This window comes from Pezoporus occidentalis, unplaced genomic scaffold (assembly GCF_034315485.1).
Source record: "Pezoporus occidentalis ecotype Australia unplaced genomic scaffold, CSIRO_AGI_Poc_V1 ctg13, whole genome shotgun sequence".
Taxonomy (NCBI): Eukaryota; Metazoa; Chordata; class Aves; order Psittaciformes; family Psittacidae; genus Pezoporus; species Pezoporus occidentalis.
The window spans coordinates 7,963,657-7,988,569 of NW_026913103.1; the positions used below are offsets into that span (position 1 = coordinate 7,963,657).

At 39.4% G+C, this 24,913-nt stretch overlaps 1 protein-coding gene across 1 annotated transcript in view; it reads right to left on the reverse strand.

Annotated features, from left to right (window-relative positions):
- Positions 1–24,913, reverse strand: part of ME1 (malic enzyme 1) — a 172,175-nt gene that overhangs the window by 72,431 nt on the left and 74,831 nt on the right. The window contains exon 6 of the mRNA XM_062608286.1: positions 2,276–2,379. Coding sequence (XP_062464270.1) covers positions 2,276–2,379 — 104 coding nt within the window. The remainder of the gene's footprint in view (positions 1–2,275; positions 2,380–24,913) is intronic.

A 24,913-nucleotide genomic window follows, 5' to 3' on the forward strand; every position in this document is an offset into this window, starting at 1 on the left:
CAGAAAAGGAATAAATACATTGTAGGGGAGCCAAACCAGCAACTTCCATAGCAAGATTATGAACAAGGGGATATCAACCAACTGGGGCTGACAGGGAAGAGTACAGTAATCCACGAAGGAGTATGTGTTTCAGGTATGGAAATTAATACTACAGCCTGCACAAGTCTCTTTTGCACAGAAACTAGGGCAGGAAGAACAGAGATTGTGCACGTCCAGGCAGGGTCACAACATGCAGTGAAAATGCAGCTGGGGCACAAACCAAGACTGAGGAACTGGAAAGTATTTTCAGGTCCCACAGCTCGGCCCCAGCTCTGCGATGCAGATTCAGAAAATACATTCTGTTAAGGATGTTGGCACTTGGGTTATTTTAGGTATTTACATTGAAAGCAGGGCTAGAACGCCAAATATTTTAACAAACAAGGAAAATACGAGCAAATGTGTTATTTGACATGTGAGAAGACTATTTTATGCATCATGGTCCAATAATAAATTTAACTACTTTCTATATAGGAAATAAAGAGGCAAGAGAAAGATCTGACTTGGTATAGGTCCATACCATGACATTTAAAAACAAAACATGAACATGAAGTCCTGTTGTGGTTTCTGTGGGGGCAGAGGCAGCAGTTGCCAAGTCACAGAATCACAGAATCCTAAGGGTTGGAAGGGACCTCAAAAGATCATCTAGTCCAACCCTCCTGCAAGAGCAGGCTAACCTAGAGTACATCACACAGGAACTTGTCCAGGTGGGCCTTGAATATCTCCAAGGTAGGAGACTCCGCAACCCCCCTGGGCAACCTGTTCCAGTGCTCTGTCACTCTCACAGTAAAGAAATTTTTCCTGATGTTCACATGGAACCTCCTATGCTCCAGTTTACACCCATTGCCCCTTGTCCTATCACTGGACATCACTGAAAAAAACCTGCCTCCATCATCCTGACACTCACCCTTTACATATTTGTAAACATTCATGAGGTCACCCCTCAGTCTCCTCTTCTCCAAGCTAAAGAGACCCAGCTCCCTCAGCCTCTCCTCCCAAGAGAGATGTTCCATTCCCTTAATCATCTTTGTAGCTCTGTGCTGGACTCTTGCAAGCAATTCCCTGCCCTTCTTGAACTGAGGGGCCCAGAACTGGACACAATATTCCAGATGCAGCCTCACCAGGGCAGAGTAGAGGGGGAGGAGAACCTCTCTTGACCTACTAACCACACCCTTTCTAATGCATCCTAGGATGCCATTGGCCTTCTTGGCCACAAGGGCACATTGCTGGCTCATGGTCACCCTCCTATCCACCAGGACCCCCAGGTCCCCTTCCCCTTCACTACTGTCCAGCAGGTCAGCCCCCAACCTGTACTGGTACATGGGGTTGCTCTTCCCCAGATGCAAGACTCTACACTTGCCCTTGTTGAATTTCATCAAGTTCCTCTCCGGCCAGCTCTCCAGCCTGTCCAGGTCTCGCTGGATGGCAACACAGCCCTCTGGTGTGTCAGCCACTCCTCCCAGTTTAGTATCATCAGCAAACTTGCTGAGGGTACATTCAGTTCCCTCATCCAGGTCGTTGATGAAAATATTAAACAGCACTGGTCCCAGCACGGACCCCTGAGGGTCTCCACTAGTCACAGACCTCCAGCTAGATTCTGCCCCATTGACCACAACTCTCTGCCTTCTTCCTTCCAACCAGTTCTTGATCCACCTCACTATCTGATCATCAAGCCCACGCTTCCTTAGCTTATCTACGAGGATGCTGTGGGAGGCAGTATCAAATGCCTTACTGAAATCAAGAAAAACCACATCAACCGCTCTATCATCATCCATCCACCTAGTTACTTCCTCATAGAAGGCTATAAGGTTGATCAAACATGACTTCCCCTTGGTAAAGCCATGTTGGCTGCTCTTAATGACCCCCTCATCCTTGATCCTTGATCTGATAGCTTCTTGCAGGCTACTGACATCTCACACATGAAATCACACAAACAATCATGTAGGCACAGTACTAGGCATAGAAAATTACTAGGCAAATACAATCCAAATCTCAAAGAAGTTTGAAAAAATAGTTTATCTCAAGATGAGTTTTACCAGTCATGCAGTGAATTCATAGAACTGCAATATTAAAGGCATGTAGTTCAGACAGTTATAAACTTACGAAACGCTACACTCAAAATAAAAATGATCAGTAACCTAACAGCTCCATATCCTTTCATAAGCTACTGACCTTTATTTCTCCAAAGATGAAGTTCACAGTGGAATTCACCAATGAATAGCACAGATACCTCACATACCTTGAAGTTACAGCTTCCATGAATTCATCAAGAAGATCATCATAGGCTTGACCTCTGACTCTCTTGTGTCTCAGCCCAATATACAAAGGATCTGTCAACAACATCTGTTAAAAGAAAAAAAAAGTTTGAACTATTACATGAGCAAGTTACATGAGTACACTCAAAGTTAATAAAAAGGGGACAACAACACAGTGTTTGAGGATTAACCCAAGCATATGATGCACATACCCATTTATCCATCTCTATATAAAGACCTAAGAAACACAACAAAGAGATTAAAGAAACACCATTTTGTATCAAGGAAAAGGGATACCCTAGTCTCAAAGGAAGTATACTGTTTCCCAGTGAAAAAGTAAAACTTTATTCTGGGAAATCAGGTTTCAAAAGTATCTTTTAAAGCTTCAGTTGGTCCTTTTCTCTTTTTCCTTTACATCCTGACAATGCTCTGACATTTTTGAAAAGCCATTTTATTTACTTTTATAATCATGTTTCACAACTCTCTCTCAGAGTCCATCATTTCAACTGTGTTGATGAGCTGATATTCTGCTGATATTCTGTGCTGCTTTCTAAAATTCAGTATGCCAAAAATGTCAAGCCTTTGACCTTTTCTTTCCAAGCTTCTTAAATTATCACTTTTATATTCCAGCATTCTCACTTTCAGATACCCAGGTCCATTGGTTGGGCATGATTTCTGAATTTGTCTACGTTTAAATCTTTTTCTTCTGCTAGATTTATGATCCAGACTTTTCTCTAGGTCCACAAAAATGGCAAGCCTATATTATTCCTTTTCTTCACTACTAGAAGATCCTGGTTTTGCCTGATGCATTTCTGAACCATAACATACAAATTACTAAACATGTTCACAGTGTTTTGCAATCACTTTTGACAATTCACTCCAGCTACAGTAAATCCCCAGTCTCAACACTTTCACTGGCTCTTCCAGGAACTCTCACTTAAAGACACTCTTGGACATTTTTTTCCACAGGCCTCTGAAAATGAATAAGCTAATTTCTCCATTGTATCTAGTATGCAATCCTCCCACACATGCCAAACAGCTTGCAGAAGCGGTCAAGAGCTTGACCAAACATTTTTCATCCAAAACCAGTTTGCTAAAACCAACACGGCTGCAGAAATGTGTCTACCAACTTTAACTAGAAAACCACCATATAGAAAAATACAGACCATGTCACCTTCAATGTTCAACATGATGCAAAAAGGCTGGACAGCTTGCTCAGCCTGCTTCAGGCTGGAAATCAGAAATCTGATTTCTTTATTTTAAGGAAGTGTCTAAATTCCCTTCATAGCTCTTCTGTGTTGTAGAACTGCAAAAACCCTCTGGATCACAAGCCCCTGTTAAAGACTGACCTGAATCAGTGTGAAACTGAAAACCCTTGGTGGTATTCTGCCTCCCCTGGGAGTATTCTGATGCAGACCTACAGCTAGAGATCTTTGTCCCTCACTTTTCTCTCCACCTCTATAATGAATACTTAAAAAAGCATACAGGATAAAAAAAAAGATTATTTTTCTACAGCTGTTACTAAATCCATCACAATTTCAAAACAATTTCCAAAACATTACTTACAGACTTTCAGAAATTGTTAGTGCAACTGGTTTAACTGGAGAATGACTAAAGCTCAAAATTAAAATTTCTTTATAAATGAAGGTGAAGTCATCAAATTGTATTTTATTAATTCCCTTCACCAATTCTATGTAGTATTCATGTTTAAGTAGCAGATTCATTGACTGAAATAATTTCACCTGTATATTTACATTATTCTAGATATTCCAGCAGCAAATCAAAATCATGTACCTATTCCAGATACTGCATGAAAAACTGGCATGAGCTTGGTGTCAGATACCTTCCAAAGTAATTTTCCCTTTTGTAGGTTCTTCTTTTTTAATATAATGATTTCCAACTTTGCACTCAAGAGCTATTTATGGAATTATTTTCTCATTTCCCTTTTGAGATTGCCTAGTTATTTAAAATTGCCATAGGAAAATCTGACAAATCAAAGCTAATTTTACTTCTTTGGGAGTTAAATTCACACAAATTGCAAATGAACTGTTTAGCAATGTGAAAACAAGACAAGTTTGGAAATTCTGTGGGAGATGCATGTGCTTCCCACCAGGCTGAGCATGCAAGGTTGGAAAGCAGAACTGCCAAGTGGCAGGAGCTTCTGTCAGGAACATCAAGGTAGGACTCAGAAAGAGAAATCCCATTTCTAAAATCCCATTGCAACAGCTTTCCACACCAGTAGGCTTCTGCTGCTCCATATCCTCTGCTAGCATACCACATGCTCCAGTCAAACTCAGCATAAGTGACTTATCCCTTTTTGAACATCCATAACTCTTACTAAACTGATCTGCTCTTTTAACATACTTCCACAAGCTTTTTATTAAACAATGTCTGTATTCCCATTTTATAAAACAATGCTTAAAAAAAAAAAAATTAAAAATCACTCAATCTATCTATGTCTTTGGTCCCTCTATTTTTTAAATTCTGATAACGTTTTCAAAACAGTTCAGGGCCAGACTGAGTCACGCTGATTTCTTCAAGAAGCCAACTTAAGCTGGGGAATGATTCTCTTACAGTTCAAGACAAATGGGCATTATGCTGTTCGGAAAGTGCTAAACAAGCCACGGGTTTGCCTTGAAACATAGGATCATACACTCCTTTTGGCACTTTTGCATCTTTCATGTCTGTGAGCATTTAAACCTATAAATAACACTAAAATTCAGAACTCTGAAACAACTCCATTTATAAGGCATGAATTTATTCACATACCTTTGATGCTGAAATATAACGTGGAATACTTAAAACAATTAATGAAATGTTTCTGGGTATGCTTAAACTTCCAGCCTGGGAAGTCTCACAAGCAGAGACAATTAATTCAGTGACACATCTCTGATGAAAAGCTTGGCCAGCTATATACCCAGAGTTCAAAATTCCTTTACAGCTCAGTGCATTCGGCTTCACAAACGTTACAGTTCGACAAGAAATAGCCCCCAAAAGTTCCTTTATGGTCTTGTTTGGAACAACATACGGAGAAACCCGGGGCGGAGACAAAAGAATGAAACATTCAGCAAGTGAAAAGAACAGTGGTCACGTCTGAGACCTGAGTGGCAAATCATTGTGGAGCCGCTCTCTTTCCAAAAGGCACTGAAGAATGAATAAGCTGCTTAAGCACATTATTCCCTTATTCAGGTCAACACCATGCAAAACGGGTCCATGGTGGTTGGGGTTTTTTTGAGGGTTCACACATCTTGAGAGATTAACATTTGCTATCGACTATTTCATGGCTTTCAAAACAGATTACTGAAAAGAAAGGTCTATCCTACAATCAAGTATGTCAAGCTGACATGATGATTAGGTACTTTTCCTCAATGACTTGGGTTTCTTTTGTTCCCCAGCTTGTTGTCAAAGCTTAAACTTTGTTTTGTTCTTTTGGAAACTGAATCTCCTTCAAAACATAACTCTCCTTTTTTTTTCAGGTTAGTGGGTTTGTTATGCGTATTAAATGATACTGAAAAAGTAGATGCCAGTTTATTTTTAGACACACTTTAAAGTTTAAAAGAAAAAGTTCTAAAATATTCAGGTTTAGCAATGTACTACATTCAAGCTTTAACAGAAATGAGGTTTACAAGAATAAAGGGCTTAATTGAGGTTCTGGTACTGGAAATATCTACTGGAAATAGAATTAGCTGTGTAAAATAACAAAGAGTTCTTTGAAGCACCACCTGAGTGTATTAAAACTGTAATGACCTTTCTGGTTTTAAGAAAAAGGCAAGCCATTTATACCATCTTACTTGTGCACACTTATAGTAAAGAGATCAGCAAACCATCAAAGTTCAAGCAAGGCTTGAGCTGTGCACCTGGCTCTGATTTAGGTATAAAAGCCAAACTAGTGAGAAACAGAAAATTGCACACATATATCTCGTGAGACGCGAAAAAACATGGTGAAACGTCACCTCTTCTCAAGCTTGGCTCTGAGACATTTCTTTGGAACAGATAAATATTTTAATGAACAGCTTTATGGAAATTTGGAGGTGAAGAACTGCAAGACACTGAGCCTTTCCATGCACAAAGCTAGCAGCAGACAGCACTCAGAACCTCTCAGTGCCACCTAGGAAGTATCTGATTTATGGTAATGCTTCAGTGCAGCAACTCCCCCCACATCATTAAAATGTCAAAGCCCCTCAAGAGTTCTACACTGGGAAATTATTTGCATTAGAGCCACAGTTATAAAATTAAAGGAGAACTACATTTGTATGTATCATCAGAAACTTTTGGACAAAGACATGCCAGAAATGAAACGCATTTCAGAGTATGACTGGTCTAACAGGGCACACAGTTACCAAGAAAACCAGCGGAATGCTGCTGCTTTTTTTAGATTGACTGTAAACTCTTTCTGTAAACAACTTGTGTCAGTTTTCACTGGTTGGGGAAGGGCTGGTGAGCACAGGGGCATTTCTGTTCTCCAGGAAAGTCAGATATTTCAAACTTCTCTTTTGGTTTCACAAGATTGAAATTTCACTCTATATGAAACTTTTTCCAACAAAAGAGTTAGCCAGTCAGAAATGACGTCAATGTTTTGGATTTAACTTCAGCTTCTATCAATATTAATTATGCAGTAATCAATCTGTGTTCATTTACATTTCTGGTTTGAAAGCACTCAACATGCTGAATCACAATTTTCCATCCTGCAAGAACTGCTTAGAGCTGGGAAGTGTTTTTTATGGCATTAGGAAGAATGGATATGATTTCAATTTATATTAGACTAGGAATCTTTTTTTGTTTTGAGTAAGCTTATTTTGAAGTCTGAAATACAGGGTGATGGCTACAAAATATGTAACAGATTATGTGTTCCCAAATGATAACTGAATTTTGGATGTGCTGAACACTGCTAATTGGGATTGAGGGTGTAGAATTCTTTGCAAAAATAAATTTCATAATCTGAAAGCTAAAGATTTATTATTTTTGATTTTATTTCTTTGACCTACACTGGCCCCATGACATACTTAAGAAGAGATCATGGCCCCTCCTATCTAAAGACTAGACCTTTGTCAACACATATGCAAACTGCAAGGGGCTCTTGCACAAGAAAAAAGGGTCCTTATCCTCTGTCTCTCTCCAAAAGGAGGAGACCAGAACTTTTGAGAGTCTCAGCTAACACTCTATCTGGATATCCCCAACAGACAGGTACTGACATACAGAGCATCACCTCTCTTTGCATTTCAATTCACTCCAGAGGTCCTCCATAGGACAAGATGTCACAAAAGATCCCAAAATAGGAAGCCAAGAAATGGGTATCATGATGGGTCATTTTAGGTATAAATAAAGGAGGAAAAAACCCACACGTTGGACATGAGTTTGAAAAGTTGAGCCCAACTGTGCTAGGCTTGCCAAACCGATGTGGCTGCCAGTATTTAAGAGACAAAGATATTGCATATGCAGACAGCAGTCGTACAATAATTAATGTTTTCCCACCTGTAACCTTAAAAACATCAGTGAAAACTGTTCATTTTCTGGTCAGACATTCTAGACCTGAATTCTAGATCTGAAATAGTCAGGAATTTACAAGGTAATGCATTCATAGTGTTCCTTTAACATCAGTCAGTCAGTGCTTGAAAGGAAAAATTTCTGTGGGAAAAAAATTAATCGCAAAGAATATTATACATTTTTGAGGCAGTTCAAAATATAACTATTTATTAATACTCTGATGAAGCAATATCCTAATGTAACAGATGTTGCAATATTTCAAATTCTGCTTTAAATAATTTAAGACTGTCCTAAAAAATACAGAGAATATATTCTCTTCCATATATGTACAGTGATACTATAGTTTTGCACAGCTACACTAGATACTTTCAGTTATTTCTCCTTAAAGACAGCCTTGACGTATCCAATCCAACTTGTTACGTATCCAATCCAACTTGTTCTCTCCTTTCATAAGGTTGTTTATCTGTCCAGGAGGCTTACTCATTTCTTCTGCTCAGGAATTACTAGTTGTAGCTTTGAATACGGCATAAACCCTGCTACTTATATTGTAGTTATTTCCCACGCATGCAAACAGCTTTACCCAGTTGAAAAATTGCCAGCTCCAGCAAACCTTAATTTAACAACAGAACAAAAATCAGTTTAATGGCTGGAAAGAATGCTTCATGAAGGAATCTTGTAACATGCTATGCAATTACCACAGCCTGTCCCCAAGCAAGAGACTGCACAAAGCCAGGCTGTGCCAAGGACATTGTGTGGGCTGCTTCCGGTGCATGTATGTGGCACTGAATAAAGGGTCCAGTGTGTGACAGCTGAGGGCAGATGGCAGGCAGCATGTCGGGTGGGCGCCACCCCTCCAGCCCTCTTGCACAGCACGCTCCGCCTGCATCCCTCCTTTCCTTGTTATGGGTACCAGAAGGGCTCTCTTAGGAAGTTAAACTCATTCCCTTGCATGAGTATGCAAAGCTAAAAACCATTCAGGCCCTAAGGGTAAACATTCACTATCATATATAAGTACAGACCTATTTGAGCCAATCAGTAGCAAGGGAGCACCAAGTGCAAAAAGTTGCTGCAGCAAGAAGCAAGATACACTTTATTTCTCAAGAGGCTCTTGTGCTGTCTGTTCTTCAATTCAAGCAATGCACTGGTGTTAGCATCCACGAGGCAGTTTATGGAATCAAGTGCTGGGTGAAAAGCTTAAGGGCTGCTGCTGGCACAGGGATGGGGAGCAATGCTGCCTTCTGGTTTGTGTCCATCAGGCACATTGGAGCCATTCTCTTAGCTTACCTCCAAAATACTGGAAATTCCAAAATATTCTTTAGAAATCCAAAGTTTAGCTCATGGTTTTAGGCATTATTCAAGATTTCTGAGCACTTGAATCTCACAGCTACAGCTCATCAAAGATGCATATGCCCAAGAAGTTCCTTTCTAGACTGACTTCTCTATTCTCAACAATCTAGAATTCGTAGGGACAACTGAAATTCTCTTTAGGATTGGCTCTGAAAATTACAAGTAATACAACGTATAGCTATGCTAACTGTATATTTTGTCATACTTTATATTGAATACTAAAAAATGTTTTCTTTTAAAAGGCAGTAGCACATCAGAAGAATTACAGCTTTTTTAAGAGCAATTAGGCTTTTGTTCCACCTGCTCATCTTCCTGGTTCACAGTATAAGAGATTCATACAAAAGTGATAAAGCTTTTCCAGAAAGTTTCCATTGCTATTAAAAATGTTCCTTGATATAAAATTAATTGGAGAATCTAGCAAAAACTGATCGTGAACTTTGTTCTTTATAGCAGTTTGCAATTAGGGAAGACCTGGGAATGTGGCTGAGCACTGAAGCACACCCCAGACTACATCTTTCCTAGCTAACAGAAAAGCAAAAAATAGTGGTCTTTGCTTGAAATTTAAATGCCATCAGAACTTTTTAAAGTAAAACAGCTTACATTGATGCTTTTCAGCAAGCTTAACCTCTAAAAATGACTAGAAGCAAATATCATAGAAGCACAATACTGAATCTACAGCACAAGCCATGCACTGCTCAGAAGAAGAAAAGCAGGCTTTTTCCTTGGGACTGGATTAGATGTTGTCTATGAAAGCACTGTAATTGAATTAAAAACCCACCTTCAAAGATAACAAGTTAGTTTGTCAATTTTTCAGATGAGAAAATTAAAAACTAAACAGTTCTCAATCATAAACATACGGTTGTGCCAACATCTGTTAACTGTAAGTTAGCTTCCAAACTAAAATCACAAAGTCCTTCTTAGGTTTATAGCATTAGAGTTCTGTTCCTAGTATCGAGCTTGTGTACTACCACAAAAGGATGCATCAGATCCTTCTTAAATCTACACTTTACTTCTACACCAAGTAGCAGCTGTGCCAAGCAGGTCATTACCAAGGCACTTGATTACCAGGAGGAAAAGGAAACAATTTCTAATTTTGGAATTCCCTTGATTTATAAAAAGTATAGAAAGATCCATTTTCTGTGTGACTTGTGCCAACCTGAATATAATGGCATGCTTTGTATAAACAGGGTACTGCCACCATGGGCGGAACGCAGAGGCAGCTGTATTCCGGGAAGGAGCACTAAATGGACACAAGCAACATATCTACAGTAGCATATTTCAGTGAACATGTCATTTTCTCTTTACTGCAAAACTCTTTAAAAAAGCCTGAATTTACATCTCGTAGCAGAAGCCTGAAATTTTTGTCAGGACAGCCAGCATAAAACCTTCCTGAAATTTTTATTTTATCCTGACTTACTTATTGTTTGATGTATTCTATTTCAGATTTAAGTAAAGTTCACCTGAGGTTTTTCTAACTCTTCTTCCTTCTCATCATCAGCTGGCTATAACCTGTCTTTTTCGCCATAGACAGAAATAACGAGATTGCACATAAATAGCTACAGGCATTGTTTCAATGCAGATTTTTTGGTTGTGCTACTAAGCTAAAAACAAACAAACAAACAAACAAAAAAAACCAAAAAATAAAAAAACAAACCAAAACAAAACCTCTCCCAGCTCCTCAGCTTGACAATTATCTTTCAATAAATGAAGTAAGAGCAAACCCCCCTCATTCTCATGTAGCAAGATAAAGTCAAGAGCAGCTGAAGGATGCCCTGCCCTGAGGAAACCCTTAGGAGGAGCCACTAGTCTCAGCCAGTCATGAGAAAATTCCATTCTAGGCAATTCTGACAATCTCTGAAAAGTGCAATTTCCCACCAATAGAGCACAAACAGCCTGCTCCTCTCCCTATAAATTTCTTTCTCTTCCTTATCTTCCTCAGACATAGCACATTAGTCCCACTGAATACTCAGCAACAAAAGATCATCACCACAATGCCTAAGGTGGTACTGCTGCAGTAATTCAGGCTAGCATGCATTCACTCCCAAAACTGTATCTAGCAGAGTTAGTAAAAAGATCAGAGACACCTAATTCTTTGTGTATTTTAAGAACAATAAACAGTAAAATAAATACTCAGCATTATGTTTAACAGTCTCAGAGAACTCTCCTGATGTTAGTACCCGTCTGCAGGGACAGGGACGATGCCAGTTCCACAAATGCCTGTAATTTGAGCTGGAACTTGGAAGACACTCAGAACCAAGGTTTCAGATCAACATTTCATCAGACACAATTTTAGGATGCATAACTCTTTTATACAGTAAAACTGAAAACGAACGGTTGTCTGCATGCCAGTGGCATTTCTTGAAAAACTTAATTATTTGCCTATTGAGAAAACAACAGTCCTGAAAAATCCGTTATCATTTAAGACTTCAGCAGATTATGCTGCATATAATCACTAATATTTTAACACACAAATAATAGTCAGAAAGCAAAGCAATCTGAGAAGTCTCTTGTATTTTATTCACGTAATTTTTCAGACCACCTAACAAGAAATCTCCTAAATCCCCTGACATCTATTTTATATAAAAGCTTTTACCAAATCTCAGAAAAGGCTCAGACTAAAATCATTAAGCTCTCTACACAACTGACCTTCAACAGCCCCCATGCAGTTAATGACTATCATTTCTTCTTCTTGAATCACACCAACTACATGGCTAAAACACCAACCTGTATGTCCTGTCACACATCAGGAAACATTTAACAATACCCATGATGCTACATTTTGAAACAGAGCTGATGGATAAAGGGAACTGGAAGCTACAGAGCTAGATTACCACAACCAAACTTTCAAAGTTTATTGCTCACAAAAAACACTAGGGAGGATGTGCTGAATCCTCCTTGAGGGTCCAGCAGTAAGTGCTTATGATAAATCACAGAAGGTAGCCAAACAATAATAGTTAAGAAGGGCCAAAACAGTAACCACAATAGCCTTCATAGTACCCTGAACCCAAGTCTAGCCTTAGTGAAACTTTTTACAGAAGTTGAAGATATTTTTCTTTTCCATTTTTCTTGCCAAGTTATCAGAAGTGTAGCTACCTTAAGAAATTATTTTCTTCATCTTAATCAAGAGAATCTTACAAGATATAGCTGCTTGAGGTCGTTCAAACACTCTGAATACATCAAACTTCCCTACACCATTTTTGTGAAGCAACAAACATACATCACTCCTTTTATTTTCATACAGTTATGTTTCCAAATTTTATTTATTTTTTTTTAATACAGACAGCTGAAATGTCTGAATGCAAGGAGCCATCAAGCTTTTGAAACCAGAAAAAAAATGGAGGAAATAAAAGAAATCAAATCACAAACCACCACTACCAAAATGAAACGGAGAAGAGCAAAGCCTTATTCTGTTGAAGACCTCGGTAATGTTTTGCTATTCAGTAATAACATTCAGAAAAATGCCATCTTAATAATTTTCCTTCATTTGGTAAATGACAAAGATAACAACAAAAAAAAAAAGGTCTTGAAAGATCTCTTTTTCATTCATGTTTAATATTCTATTAATAAAAAGGATTTTGCTAATATTGTATCAGCTCACATATTTTGGCAGCACATAGTGTGTCTTGTATCCATCACATAGTTAATTGAATAGACTTTTAATATGTCAACAGATACACCATTTACAAAACTGAAAATCTTGTTCTGTTATCAGTACATTTCATTTCTATATTAACAGTTCTGATCTTTTGGTTTGAGTTTTTTCTTCCATTCACATGCAACTATAAATCTCCATCACTTGTTTCAGCCTCTTCTCAGTTCTGTTAAACTTATGTCTGTTTATTTCAATTATTCCCATAGGCTACTCCCACACGGTCCTTCGCAAAATATCTGTAACCCCAACATTCCTGTCTTCTGTGCTGACACTCAGCCATCTTCTTTACTAGAGCCAAATGTGTTGGGCCTCTTCCTACACAAACAAGTCACATCAACAATGTACTGCTGACTGACTGATGATTATCAAACAAGTCTATCAATATTTCTTCAGCTCTGGCATCTCAGCTGTTTACTAGAAACCTGTCCTAGCACTAGAAGAAGAAAGGGAAAAGTAGTTCTGTGCACAAAATACTAGTGCAAGGTCATCAGTCAACAGATGACACATTTTATCCCAGACATTAGGCTGACTTCCGTGGAGTGAAAAATGATGCATCTTATCCCACCTTTTGTGATAATAGCTATATTTATGGCTCACTCATTCTCTTGTCTTCTTTATTGCCTGTCAGATTGCTGAGGAGGCATACAGCTAGCAGTTACTATTTCAGAAAGACTGGAAGCCAACCAAAGCAAACACTATCTGTTGCTGCCTTCTGAGTATGAAGAATTGGAAACGTCTAACGTATCTTGAAATAAAGTCTGCCATCAGTTTGGTCTATGGATACTCATGCATGCTATCCAAAATAAGCATTTCCAGATATTCATTTCTGCCCTCTTTTATAGATCCCTTTACGTTGAAAAGTGAAGTAAGAAATTAAATGGACCGAGGGAACTGCAGGTAACATAAGCACACAGATCGTTCTTCCTAAGGTCAGCTGAAACAGAGGCTTAAATCCCATGTCACCATGTATGTTCTTTCTGCTAAAACCCTCTCATCTTCAATTTCTCAAGGCTTAAAATCACTGTAAATATGTTGTTTGGTAAATGTGAAAATCTGAAGAACCACCTGGCTTTGCCACATTTTCCATGGTCTCTTTATTTATCTATGTATTTTTAAAAAGACTGTGAGAATTGCTGCTACTGAAAGGAAATGTAAATCAAGGTATTTTCCATCCCCCTATTAGGGCTAAAAGGAGACAAGCAGTGTAACAGTAGTAATGTAAACAGAGAATCTCTTTCTCCTGTTAGAGAATAAAGCCCATTAAACAAAATGCTGGTAGTGCCCATATTATGAAACTGAGAAAAATATTTAAAGATAATAAATGTTTAAAAGCCAAGCCCGTTTATATTTGATTTTTATTGGCAAAACTGCTGGTAGTCATAGCTGCTGAGATATGACTAAGAAATGGGAGAAAAGCATCTAAATGAAAACAAGGGATGTGATGTAATGCTTTCCCCTAGGAATACGATGGTAAAGAATAGCAAACAATATTCTACGTGGCAAATAAGTCAAAACAGTTAATGGCTCAAAATATGGTGGGAAATGCTGTTCCCCTCTGCATGCAATTACTTCATAAATGAGGCAGGCAGTGTCTGATATTTCAGCTCTCAATATGTGATTACTAAAATGCACCCTTTGGGAAGCAAGAGCTGTTTATCCAGTCTCTTACTGAAGGTTTAATACAACCAAGGAAATACACAGTAAGGCAGAAGATACAGAAGAAACAGTAATTAAAAATAATAAATTGCAGAAGACTATGAACAAAGTAGAAGACAAACTCAAAAATTCTTCAAGGCAGTCTTTAAAACATAAACACACTGGAAAACTCAGTATCTTGGGTAAATCTGGACTCTCAAGATCCCCTCCTGGAACCCAATCTCACCATGTTGCCCTTCAGGCAAGGGGTTTAGGACATGGAGGGTAAAAAGCTTCCTGACTAACACTATATACTTAGAAGCATAAACAAAGAAATTTATTAGTTGAGTATTCACTGAAAATATAACTTTGATTCTTAGATTTTTATTTGCAGAAGTGAATTCTGAAATACAGCAACATCCACTATTAAAACCAATGAAAATAACTGCATAGAACACACCATCAGCAATTAGTTTATGATTTCTTGCAAGAAAATCATGATGAAAGATTTCCTTGAATGTTACTGAATTGTTTTTTTAAGGCTACCTGACAGATAAGATTGTTTATTAACACTGGTTTCCTTGGTATTTGCTCAAAGCTGAGGTCCACCTCAGTAGGACTTTGAGCACTTAGTGGCTCAAGAAGAAAAGCCAACAGTGGCAAATGAGCTGTTTTCCTTTTGTAAGACTAAAGAGAGAAACTGTTTCACCAGTAAGCTTTTATGTCCTTTTCTTGCTTTTATTTCTTGTAGCTATTATCTGTTACTCTCCATGAGCACTGCTTGATGCATCTTATCAGTGAGCATACTTACACACATCACATTGCATATGTTTTTTTGGAAAAAGGTCTGTGATGACTATAGCTCTCAGAATAGATCTGAACAGAAGGTAAAGAAACATATGGAGAAAAAAAAAAACAGACAAAAGTCAGACGCTGTCGTGGTTTAAACCCAGTCAGGTAACTTGTTCACTCACTCCCCCCCTTCTTGCCGTCCCCCTACTCCCGGAGGGACGGAGAGGAGAATCAAAAAGAATGCAACTCCCACAGGTTGAGATAAGAACAGTTTAGTAACTAAGGTATAACACAAATCACTACTGCTACCACCAATGATAATAATGATAAAGGAAATAACAAGGGAAGAGAATACATCATCTCACCACCAGCCAACCGATAACTCGAGCCCGACCAAGCTCACCGATACCTCCTCCAACCCTGCAGTCTCCCAGCCCTTCCGGCTCCCTCCCAGTTACCTCCTGGGCATGACGTGCTGTGGTATGGAATACCTCTTTGGTCAGTTTGGGTCAGGTGTCCTGTCCCTGCTTCCTCCTGGCTTCCCCTCCTCCCTGGCAGAGCATGAGGCTCACAAAGTCCTTGGCCAAACCAAAACATCGCTTGTTATCAGCTCTGTTCCCAAGCTGAAAGTCAAAACATTGCACTGCACCAGCTACCAAGAAGGGGAAAAATGACTGCTACTGCTGAACCCAGGACATTATCCACCCCTTATTCCATACCATTCACGTCATGCTCAGATCCCACATTTTCAATATACCATCACTCTTATCTCGGTGCACTCTTAACTTAGTGCATGGACCAGTCCCTATAAAGCTGCTGAGTCCATCTGGTCCATGATGTCAGGCTCCATCTCTTGTAACAGTCTTCCAGAGCAGGAGAGACTGTGTGCAGTGTTCACACTCGTGAATAACCTGGGCAATAGTGTCCATTGCTAAGTCCACCCCTCGATCATGAGTCCATCTCTGTGTTGCATCTCTGCTCTGATGGCCTGAAGTGCCATGGGCCCACCAGACTCAAACTAATTCACTGTCCCCTTAAGCAGTTTCTGCAGCTTGTTGCTGGGGACTCCATACAGCTGCCTTCCATCTCCGATGCTTCCAAAGCACTGGAGGGGCCCAGTGGACTAGATACTTGCCCATAGTGTCCCACACACCCTGCCACTCATGACTGTCCAGACTTGGGGAAAACCTCTTGGTCCCCCTATATTGTCGTCTAACCCCAGACAAGACCCAAACCTGACTCTGCTTAACTTTTGAGATCAGACAAAATGGTTGTGGGTAGAACACAGTCTGTGTGTGTGCCAACATGCTGATCCCCATCACAATCAGCAGGCAGGTCCCAAGGGTACCCAAAGGCCATTCAAACCCTTCAGAACTCTCAGCTGATGCTGCTGTACTTGTCACTGGGGCTGGTGTAGCCGCTGTGCTTGCCGGCTCTCCCACCGCCAGCTTCTCTTTTCCCGAGTCCAGCTCTTCCTCCTCTGCCTTGCTGGGAAATGCTGCGTGGTCTCCTGCATCCTCCTGGGGCTCGGCGGGCGGCTTCCGGGAAACGCTCTCGGCCGTCGCGGGGCTGGGCTCGGCCGCGGGGCTCGGCTCGGCCGCGGGGCTCGGCTCCGCCGCGGGGCTCGGCTCCTCCGCGGGGCTCGGCTCCTCCGCGGGGCTCGGCTCCTCCGCCGCCTTCTCCCGCTGCTCAGCAGCCGCTTCCTTCCGCTCCTCGACCGCCCCGACCTCCTCCACCGGCAGCCTCGCGGCCTCCGGCCCCGCTCCCGCCGCCGCTTGGTCCCCGGGGCCGCTCTCCCGGGCCGCTTCAGCAGCCGCCGGCTCCCGGGGCCACTCCCCCTCGGCTCCCCGCAGCCTCACGAAGATGGAGAGTAGGGTGAGGGCCAGGGCGGTGAAGAGCAGCCGGACGGCCAGGTACAAGTCCACGGCCACGTCCGTCCCGCCCTGCTGCTGGAGCCCGCCCGTATTACAAGCCATTGCCATAAAGCACAGTGAGACAAGAACCTTAGCCCAGGCCCCATACTTGATAAACACTAACACAGCAAATACCGGCTCTACGTAAGTTACAACATTCTGAAGCTGTGAGATCAAGCGAAACAACTCTGAGAGCCAATAAATCAGCATTGTGACGAGTGACTATTAATCCAGTCAGATCTGTCGTTATCTCAACCCTTCGTGCCCCACGTTGGGCGCCAAAAAAGAACTGTCGTGGTTTAAACCCAGTCAGGTAACTTGTTCACTCACTCCCCCCCTTCTTGCCGTCCCCCTACTCCCGGAGGGACGGAGAGGAGAATCAAAAAGAATGCAACTCCCACAGGTTGAGATAAGAACAGTTTAGTAACTAAGGTATAACACAAATCACTACTGCTACCACCAATGATAATAATGATAAAGGAAATAACAAGGGAAGAGAATACATCATCTCACCACCAGCCAACCGATAACTCGCCCCCCCAGCCCGACCAAGCTCTGACCGATACCTCCTCCAACCCTGCAGTCTCCCAGCCCTTCCGGCTCCCTCCCAGTTACCTCCTGGGCATGACGTGCTGTGGTATGGAATACCTCTTTGGTCAGTTTGGGTCAGGTGTCCTGTCCCTGCTTCCTCCTGGCTTCCCCTCCTCCCTGGCAGAGCATGAGGCTCACAAAGTCCTTGGCCAAACCAAAACATCGCTTGTTATCAGCTCTGTTCCCAAGCTGAAAGTCAAAACATTGCACTGCACCAGCTACCAAGAAGGGGAAAAATGACTGCTACTGCTGAACCCAGGACAGACGCAAGCTACCATGCAAACTGACACATTTAACAACATCAAAACAGGAAAGTGGTTTCCAAATAAAACAGAGTATTCCGAAACATGGAATATTTTGTGCAATAAAGACCTACCTATTCAGTAACAATTTGCCATTTTTATTGATGACAGGGCCCCATGAAAACATGGAATTTTGTAACAGCCCAGAAATATTAATTCTATGTATGATGTCATGGACATATCTGTGCACAAACACTTCCACAGAAATGAATGCAAAGTCTAAATACACACCTATGGTTAGATTGAGATGGGAGTAAGTAGAATTTACTGTCATTATTGAAATAAAAATAAATATAGTAGAATTCTGTATTACTTCATTCCTCCTCTCATCATGTTATAAACAGCAAGGCAAGTTACTCAAGGAATACTACCTAACTTTTTGTGATGGAATATAATGAGACCAAATATTACAGAGGTCTGACTGAGGCTTGATTAAAGACATCTTTGGAAACTGGAACTGAGGGAACATTCTGATATTTTTATGGATATTTGCATGTATGGTTTTTTTTTCCCATTACTTCAGTTGAGAGCAAATAATGTATTTTGAAATACAAAATTTCCATATAAAATCTGTGTGAAAATTGTAATTGTTATTAAATATTCCTATGCCCCTACTTGCTCACTACAGTAACCTGTTTGTCAGGCTCTGTGCCAGTTCACACATCAGAGTGTACCTCACCAGCTCAGCAACATGGGGGCCATGAAGCTTCATAGGAAACATAATCAGGCAGAAATTCACAATCCACAGAGAAAAAATACTAAGGCATAGGCCATACAAAGAAACTGTTGGAATCAGCTTTAGGTTTTAAATGACAATATCCCTCCACCAAATATATAAAGTAAAACCCAAAACTAGTCTATCCTATTTATCAGTGGTTTTAGAACATCCCACAGATGTGAATACTTGGAATACAGGAGGTTTGGGCTGAAGTTTGGAGTGGATTGTAACATAGGAGACATATTACACTATGAAAAAAATAAAGTTTATCATATCTCATGAAGTACTCACCTCATGTTTATAACAAACAGAAAACTATTCAGGCCATGAAAATACCGAGATAAAACCAGCAATGATAACATATGGCTTAAAAAGCACAGGAAATTTCAATATGCATGAAAAAAATGCAAAGATGGTGATACATATAGAAGTCCAAAGAAGACCTGAGGGGATGTTAGCATTCACCAATGATATGCTTCTGATGTATGTGCAACAGATAAAGCACTAGTATCTAGCGAAAATGCCTCTGTAACAATAAAAATAAAATAAAAATTCCTCTGCAATGATAGAAATGCCACTCCATTAAAATATTTAAATACAATACAGGTGTTCTCCTTCAGTTTTTCATGAATTACGTTTCCAGTACATATACTTCATGACTGCATGATTAATTAGATGCTTCACTGAATATGCCACCTAAAAACTATTACCCAGAATCTGGAGCAATTTTGGCAGCAATTGAACTTTTAAATTAAAAAGCAGATGCTTCATGATAGATAAATTGTCACCGCATGACACTAATTTTAAAATCACTACTTTCAATAGCATGCATAGAAACCTGTGCAAACTATACTCTCATTCTGATAAAATTTAACAGTTTTGATCAATGCTTCCTTCTAAGAGTACATTTGGCTCGTAAAGCTATTGCTTTAGATATACAATACACCACAAGATCACATATATAAACCTTTACTTTTCAATTAATTTCAAGTTTCCCTTGCAACAATCTTATTTAATATAATTTCTTGTCTGTTGCCTAAAGTCTGTGATTTCATTTTCTCTTCCTCATCTGTTTTATTACTTTCTATGTGCTCTACTGACAGTCTTACCTGGCAAGCTTACAAGACTCAATACATGAGAAATAGAAGGCTAGGAATTTGCAGAACAGACTAACATAAAGAAATATTTTGAGCCAGAAAAAGCAAGCTACAACTTAGTCAAAAGACCGAGTTTGACATGTGTCAATAACAAATCAGCAGCATACTGCAGAAATGTATTCAAATGGTAAATCTAGATTTGTTATTACACTTACAAATTCTTGATGCATCTGAGTTAAAACGCTGAATCAAAACAACTTCTGAAACTTTCAAGTTGTGAATGTATTACCAGATGTACTGTAACTCTTCACTAAGAGCACTGAAGAGTAAGAAAAGGAAAGCCCTCAAAAAAAATTACTGAAAAACATCAACTGTCAGATACTTGTGGTCCATTCAAGCACATCACCCAACAGCCCCTGCACTGAGGGGAAATGGTGGCTCCTGTAACTACCATCCCTTTCCCAATACATTCCTTGGGTCGGCAAGCGTAATACGGATGCTGGCAAAGTCTGAGGTGTCCCCGCTGTTTAAATAAAGCGTATTTAGGACTGATGGACTATGCCATATTTATTTTAGTGGTGGAATCTTCTGCAACACAACAGAACGATTACCCTACCCTTCCCCCCTGCCATTTTAGAAGATGCAACTATAAAAACAGACTGTACTTGTCCATTCCCTCCTCTAACAAAATTCAGTCCACTCCAAATAACTGAATAGCTTTAAAAGGAGACTACAAATTCCCACAAATAAAAAAAAGTGGGTTTTTTTCTTCTACACAATGGGCTAGACAGAACTGTAATTCAGAAATTATTTTAATTTTCAGTACTTCTGAATATGGAAAAGAGAAAAGAAAATATGACTCATGACATTGACTCTAGGAAAAGTAATATCCTACCACAATATTTTCTTGCCAACTGGAAGCATGGAAAGTGGAGAAAAAAGGAATATTCATGTATTTTCTCCTTTGTTCAAGTGCTGGCAGCATGCTACCAGGAAGGATCTAGGAGCAAGATCTATGGGGGGAAAAAAATTCCGCTTGTAAAATAAAACTTAATTGGCGAAGGAGAAGGCAATTATCTCCTACGAGAACAGAACAGACAGGCAGTAATGACAAAAAAAAAAAAATCTAAGATTTACTCCAGCAACAGTCTTACAAATTTGCATGCCTGAAATTCAGCACCATTGGCCCATATCATTACCTTCAAGCACCTTCCCTGGCCTGACTGCTTTGTTGAACATGGAAAAAAGCCTCTCTTTGTCAACAAGGTTAATTTGGTCAGTGGCATTTTAATGTAGCTAAATGAAAAGCTGTCTATCTAGAAACCTCCTGTTTTGATTACTCACAGTTTTGAGTATTTCTGAAATACAAATGAGATTAACACAGAATGCACTGAAGAATGTAACCTAAAAATCAGATTCTCATATATGCATTAGATACAAAAATAGATCCTTTTTATATTGACAGGAATCATCTCTACTCATACAATTCAGGAAATGCTACTACTGTTTTACAGTAAAACTATTACTGAAATGCTGTCCCTACTTCTAACAACCATCATTCAAGGGGAAGGCAAAATTACCTCATTAAAAAAAGTATAACCATTCCATAATACATTTACTCCATTAAAAAATGGTGTAAAACTGCACTCATCTACATATTAATGACAATTGTGACTGTCTTTTATTTAGAAATCCCTAAAGCTGTACACTATTTATACGATTTGCACGATATGTTTACATCTTTAGATTGATAAGATATGAAACCACAGGTTTCCTCTATACCAGCTTTTGTCTGTCTAAGTTTCTATATTGGTTGGAGTATGAATAACAAAAGCAGGTTTGTTTCTTTTTTCTCAAGTTTCCATCTCCACATTCATAGGTAGGTATTTTTCAAGCACAACAATCTTGAAAGGCTGGTACCAGTTCTCATGACAACTGGAAGTAACTTTGGGAAATGCAAAAAGCTAATTAGTGCAAGTTGAAGAGCTAAGCTTGAATTTGCACCTCAGCTTTTGTGGAGTCAGTTGTCCACCCTGGATGCCTGTCATTACTCCAGAGGAATCAGAACTGCGAGGCAAGTCACGCTCATTGACCTATTTAGGGCAATTGTGGCAACTGTCACATTCCTGCATTTAAATATTTGTATTAAGTGAAGGCAGAAAAATATTCCAAAGCAAACGTGTAGGAAATAAATTGAAATAGTAGTGTACAAGTCCCTGAAATGTGGCAGATGAAGGAGTAGCTGCTCTAGCAGTTGCCCCACCTGTTCTTTTATCTGTTGTGCACTGTTCAGTACTTACATGTCTGTATTTGACATTTACACAAATGAAAAGAATGGTATCAGATACACATTTTCAAAAAGTGAACTGAACATCATGATCCAGCTGTACATTAATAGCATATATATATGACTAGCCAGCTATTTAACTATGCCTACTTAGGGCAAAAGAATGACTGCTTGTCCAGCTTCACTGAAGCCATTAAGGCTGCAGCTGGAATGAGTTCTGCCACCTTAGCAACCCCAATGGCAGGAGTATGGCCACTGTCGAGGCACTCAGAGCACCAAGACGCCTTCTGCTAGAAAATGCCTGTGTAAGAACTCCTTTCAATAGCTGTCTTGGCTTTTCAGTGTTGCATGAAAGTACTATTTAAAAGAGCTGAATGCTTTCTACCTGAGGTGTGATTTATGGTAAATGGTTTATGTTCAGATGCTAACACACAATTAGTCTTTCCAAAGTCCCCACAGCTGGTCATTGCCAGTATTGAATTTACACATGCCATCAGTCCAGGACTGCTCTGACAGCCTGTCGTGGTTTAAGCCCAGCCCTGAACTTGTCAGAGCTTCTCTTGTAAGGCACCAAATAAACACACTTCTCATGTCTCTGTTAAGCATCCATTATTAGATTAAGAGCTTTATGATCAGCAGAAACCCTTTCACCACTGGTTTGACTTTTATATAATACAAGCCATCAGTCTTCCTAGATTTCATTCCTTCTCTGGCTGGGTAATAGCACTTCAATCAAACCACGTCTCATCTGTACCTCTTGGACACTAAAACCATTGACTCCAACTCATTGATAAAGATATTAAACAGTGCAGAGCTCAAAAGCAGCTCTGAAATACCATAAACCCACAGCTATATATGTGTTAAACTGCTTTTTTTTTCTAGTAACACACGAGACCCTCTTTGTTTTTTTTCATTGGTCCAGTTTCTTAAAACGAAGAGTATAAATTTAATGAAGGTAAAAAGTAAGAGTCAACAAAAAAATCTGTAAACTGACTTTAACATTAGACTAAATTTGTTTTTAATCAGCCCATGCTAATTAGCAATAGTTATTTTACTCTCAATTCTTAATCACTTTCTGTTTTTACCCAATTCTTCATCTAAGCTTAAGCAACCCGGACCATTATATTTTAAATAGGAGCCTTAACTTTCCAGTCTTAACTTAATCCAGTCTTCCAGAACTCCTCAATTCATCTCAGATATAATTAAAACAATACTCCCTCCCCACTCTGCTCAGCATGGTCCAGAAAGTGTTTAGCAGAGCTTTTTTGAAAAGAACTGGCCAAAGCATTATTTGGACATTCTGATTTGAGGATTTTGACAATTTTTAAAAGATTTTAACATATTCATTTGCTGTTAATAAAACAGAAAATAAGACTTCTCGCCAAGATAGATAAAACTGAAATATCTACCATATTTATACTGACAATCTAATACTTCCACAAGTACAACCATTAAGGTAAAGCATCAGGAGCAACAGAAAATCTCATTATCACTGTTCATAATTAGTAAAGATTAAGTTTCCTTTCTTTACTGTCTTTTGCTTTTTTATTGCCTATAAGCCCAGGTTTTTAACTTGGTTTATATTACTGGGGTTTGCTGTTAGTTTGCTGGTTTTTTTTTAACCGCCAGTTTTCACACCCCTGTAAGCCAGGCTGATCTTTAACCAACAGGCTTGCCTCGACATCATTTATTTTGCAAAAAGTATAGTAACAGGTTTTAAATAGAAAACAAGCACTCATATTTTAATGTTTAAATGTTTTCCCTTGATTCAGCTTTATTATTTCTATCACCCTTAATCCATTCCATTTATAGTGCTGAATACATGTGTTTCAGGCAAGTCTTCATTAAGTTGTAATCGCTTGTACTTTGATAACCATTCCTTTTTTTTCTGCAGTCTCTCTTTAACCATTTCAAGGTGATTAATGTATATCTCTATAACAGTAGATTAATGCCCAGAATCCAGAGGTCACATCACCTCAGGATTTCCAACAATACAGAGACTAGTGCCCGAGTGTGCTTTACTTGGATTGAAATCCCACCTGAGAAGCACTATCCTCACACCTGAAAAATTCACAGCTACTGGGTAAGGTACAACTGTCAGTGAGATTGTCACAGTAAATAACTAACAGTAGTCCAAATAATGTTTTAAATGCTTTGGATAAAATGTCCTGTCAGCAGTTACTTGCCTCCAATTTGGCAAAGACTTACAAAACAGGCATATTATTTTTGGCAGTGGCCAAATCCACTTCTTTTGGACACTCGGTCCCACACTGATTACATGGAGTAATTTACTAGTTTGTCCACACAAGTCTTTCTTCTAGGTCAATTTTTATGCATAAATAAGCAGTTTCCATTTCTCTTGCATAATTATCTAGGAAATCATATAAACATGCTTTCTCTGCTTCTCTTCTTTTCCCTTGGTTTTATGAGTAGCAGGATAATACCCCAGCTAAAAATGCCTCTGCTAAAACTAATAGTAATAAGGCTTTTAGTAACAATCAGAAATTGAATTAGTTGCTTCTCAGTTACTGTTTTGGGTCCTGCATTACAGGATGAGACTTTGTGAAGGGTTGGTTGGTTGGGGTTTTTTTGCAATCTGCTTTAGAGTGAGATTTAATCTTTCTGGAGAATTTGCAGGTTGTGCACAACTGCATTATAGTAGCCAAAAATACGTATTTTAGAACTTATTTTAATGCAGTGAGGCCCCCACAGAATGAGAGAAGTAACTAATCTAAATGGGAAACATCTGCACATTTCAAAGAACATGTTCAGTGTAATTATTATTTATATATGCTCAAGTTATG